Genomic DNA, 2923 nt, shown 5'->3' with positions numbered 1-2923 from the left:
TCTCACTGTAAACACTGAATATTTTTCCTCCATTCTTCAGACGAGGCTTCCCAGCCAAGCAACTCACTTTCAGCTTATGGATTCCTGCAGCTGTGATAGTGTCTGCGAGTCAGACTCTCACAGAGCTGGCATCGAAGTGAAGGGATGAAAACCAGCGATGCTGGCAGATTTGCTTCAGGGGAGGAGCCGTAGCAACATGCTTACCACATACAGAGGAGGAAGGCTGTGACAGGGTGACACTTGGGGTCTGTTTTCACCTGGGCATGCACTGCAGGAACTATGAGATTTTCTTGAGGTGCTGTAGGATGCTTTTTCCACACATGCAGCCATTTTGTGGCAGCAGTGGGATGAAAGGCACAGCTGAGGCAGTGTCACTGCTACATCAGAGGCAAATTGCAGTGTTCATGTCAGACGTTGCTGTGGTGTGTGCAAAGCTGTTAAAAGTAAAAAATCCTCTTTTTTTTTTCTTACATCTGCTCACAAACTTCCAGGAATGTGCAACTTTTAAATTGGCTGCACAGCTGGTTTTCAGCTCTAGATGGCTACAGCACCAACAGATTATTTCTAACAGATGCTGTGGCACAACACTGCCCCCAACAAACACTGTGAAATCTAAAGCAATATATTTGATGTAGAGCTAACTGCTTCATTATAAAGTAATAATTAGAATATTTAATTTATCCTGTTCAGGGTTGTGGGGTTGGTGAGAGCTAAGTACGCTCTGATCAGGTGACCAGCCCAGGGTTAACACACACACACACACACACACACACACACACACTTAAATTTAGAGTCAGCAGTTAATGTAACATGCATGTCTTTGGACTGTGGGAGGAAACCAAACTTCTCAAAGAGAACCCACTCAGGACCAGAGACAACATGCAAACCCCACACTGAAAGGCAATTTCTATAAAATAATAGAAAATAATTCTATAGAAATGATCATATGTGCATCGCTGACAAGCTTCTGATGTTTTGTTTTTAAATGTTATTGTGGCATCCTGCAAAACTGCATTTGTAGGTCTCCCAGCAGCAAACCTTTAATTCTAAAACAGAGTTTTTATTTATTATGAGGTTGCAGGTGTGGACGAAAAGAAGGTCAATCAAAAACGCACAAAACTTAGTTTGAAATGCGTGTTCAGCTCAGCACAGTTACAGCCGAAACCAATACGAGCACTGGAGTTGGTACTAGCCCTCAAACTGATGTTGATTTGAATTAGCATTTTAATACAGAATATACATTAAAATATATTATTTGGGATGCATATTTGTCATAAGAACTAGACACAAAAATACTTTTATTTATATAAAATATTTGGGGTTAATCAGGTATTTTAGTAATTTAAACCCTACTGGAATATATCATCAATATGTTTGATGTTATATTGAAACTTCTGACTGTATCAGCCCACATTTCACTGAACTCTTTGACTTTATAAGCAGATGTTGAAGATGTGAGAATTCTTAATGTGTAATGGCAGGAACTGAAATGTACTCCTTCAGTTATATAATACACACTTGTATAAATTCAGCCCTTTCTTTCTACAAAATAAAAGCTTGTTTTTCCTGATAATACACTTGATTACTTTAGGCAGATTATGAAACATAATAAAAAATAAATAATTTAAGTCTTCTTATTTCTGCACACTAATTGTATTTTTCATAAAAAATATTGTTGTAAAAATAAGGCTCAGAAATTCTCATGTATTTATTTACAGAAAAAAATGATACATACACATAAAAATGGTTACAGTGAGATTGAAATGGTGTCAGATGTCTGCTCTACAGACTGTGGATGATGGTTCGGTTCTTCAGGGACTGGACGTACTCTTTGGCCTGGTCAAAGCTAGTCTTCTTCTCAATTTTGGGTGGTGCGCCCTCCACCAGCTTGACGAAGTAGTGGCAATAAACTTTGTCCATTATGCCAAACATACCCCTGCCGTGGTAACGGATCCGTTTCAGGTACTTCCCTTTGCCAGAATACGACTCGGCTGCAGGAGCAAAGAAAGGATGGGAACAGAGTGAAGTTGAAAGAGGGCAAAAAATTTGGCGGAAGAGAAAGATAAGGGATAAGTTTTAATTTGGAAGAGTGCCCCGCGACGAAAACAGGCCAAAGTAATGAAGGCTGTGCCGGTGGACTTCAGGCTTCTCTGTAATAATGTTTGCAACTCCACATGAATTACTCTGCACAGCATCTCATTTTAAACAAGGCAACAAGCTACCTGCTTTCCATTACTAAAGGTCATTTGCTCACTTTTAAAGGCATCTTCTTGCCTTTGGTGAGAGTGTGTGAATTGATTTGACATTTTCAAGTAGTTTCAGAAAAAAAAAAAAAAATCTTTGAAAAATGTCCCAAAAATAATAATAAATATTTAAACAATATTGCAACTTTAACTTAAAAGCATGCATATTTAGTGCATGTTTTTATTCTTGACAACTTTATGTTAAGACACAAGAGCCTCATAGAGGTTAGCACACTGCATTTACACAGCAGATCATCTACCTAGAGGCTTTGCTCTGGTACTAATGTGCAGATGTTCACACTCACCTACAAACAGGTTGGATTTGTACTCTACGTTGTGATTCTTCACTGCCATCTCCTGAGCTTCAAGAAGGACCTGAAACACACAGGCAAACATTTATTCATAAACTTCAAGCTCATAAAGGATGATGTTAGAATGATGTGTGAACACAGCTCAAACATCTGTAGCATAAGCAGTGAAACCAGGAACGCTTTAATCCAACAGGAATTTGATTAATCTTCACTCTGAGATTGTGTGCACACAAACACACGGTAACAACCAGTTAAAAGGGTGAACATGCAGCTCCAAACCTCTTTCATTATTTTTGCTCCTTTCTTGTCATTAAACTCCAGCTGTGCAATGGCCTCATCGATGCTCATCCCTCTGATCTGGAAAAAAAA

General features: G+C 38.8%; 1 protein-coding gene across 1 annotated transcript; it reads right to left on the bottom strand.

Moving 5' to 3' along the window:
* Positions 1–1695: 1695 nt before the first annotated feature.
* mrpl22 (mitochondrial ribosomal protein L22) lies at positions 1696–2917 on the bottom strand (the record flags this gene model as incomplete). The annotated part of the gene is made up of 3 exons (XM_005725451.1): positions 1696–1991; positions 2549–2618; positions 2834–2917. Coding segments are annotated over 3 exons (363 nt in total), but the record flags the coding sequence as incomplete, so codon positions are not given.
* Between the last annotated feature and the right edge of the window lie 6 nt (positions 2918–2923).

The sequence above is a fragment of the Pundamilia nyererei genome, unplaced genomic scaffold, assembly GCF_000239375.1.
Source record: "Pundamilia nyererei isolate P.nyererei 1_Seehausen unplaced genomic scaffold, PunNye1.0 scaffold00015, whole genome shotgun sequence".
Classification (NCBI taxonomy): Eukaryota; Metazoa; Chordata; class Actinopteri; order Cichliformes; family Cichlidae; genus Pundamilia; species Pundamilia nyererei.
The sequence above is the reverse complement of the archived record's forward strand: the minus strand, read 5'-3'. Positions and strand labels throughout refer to the sequence as shown.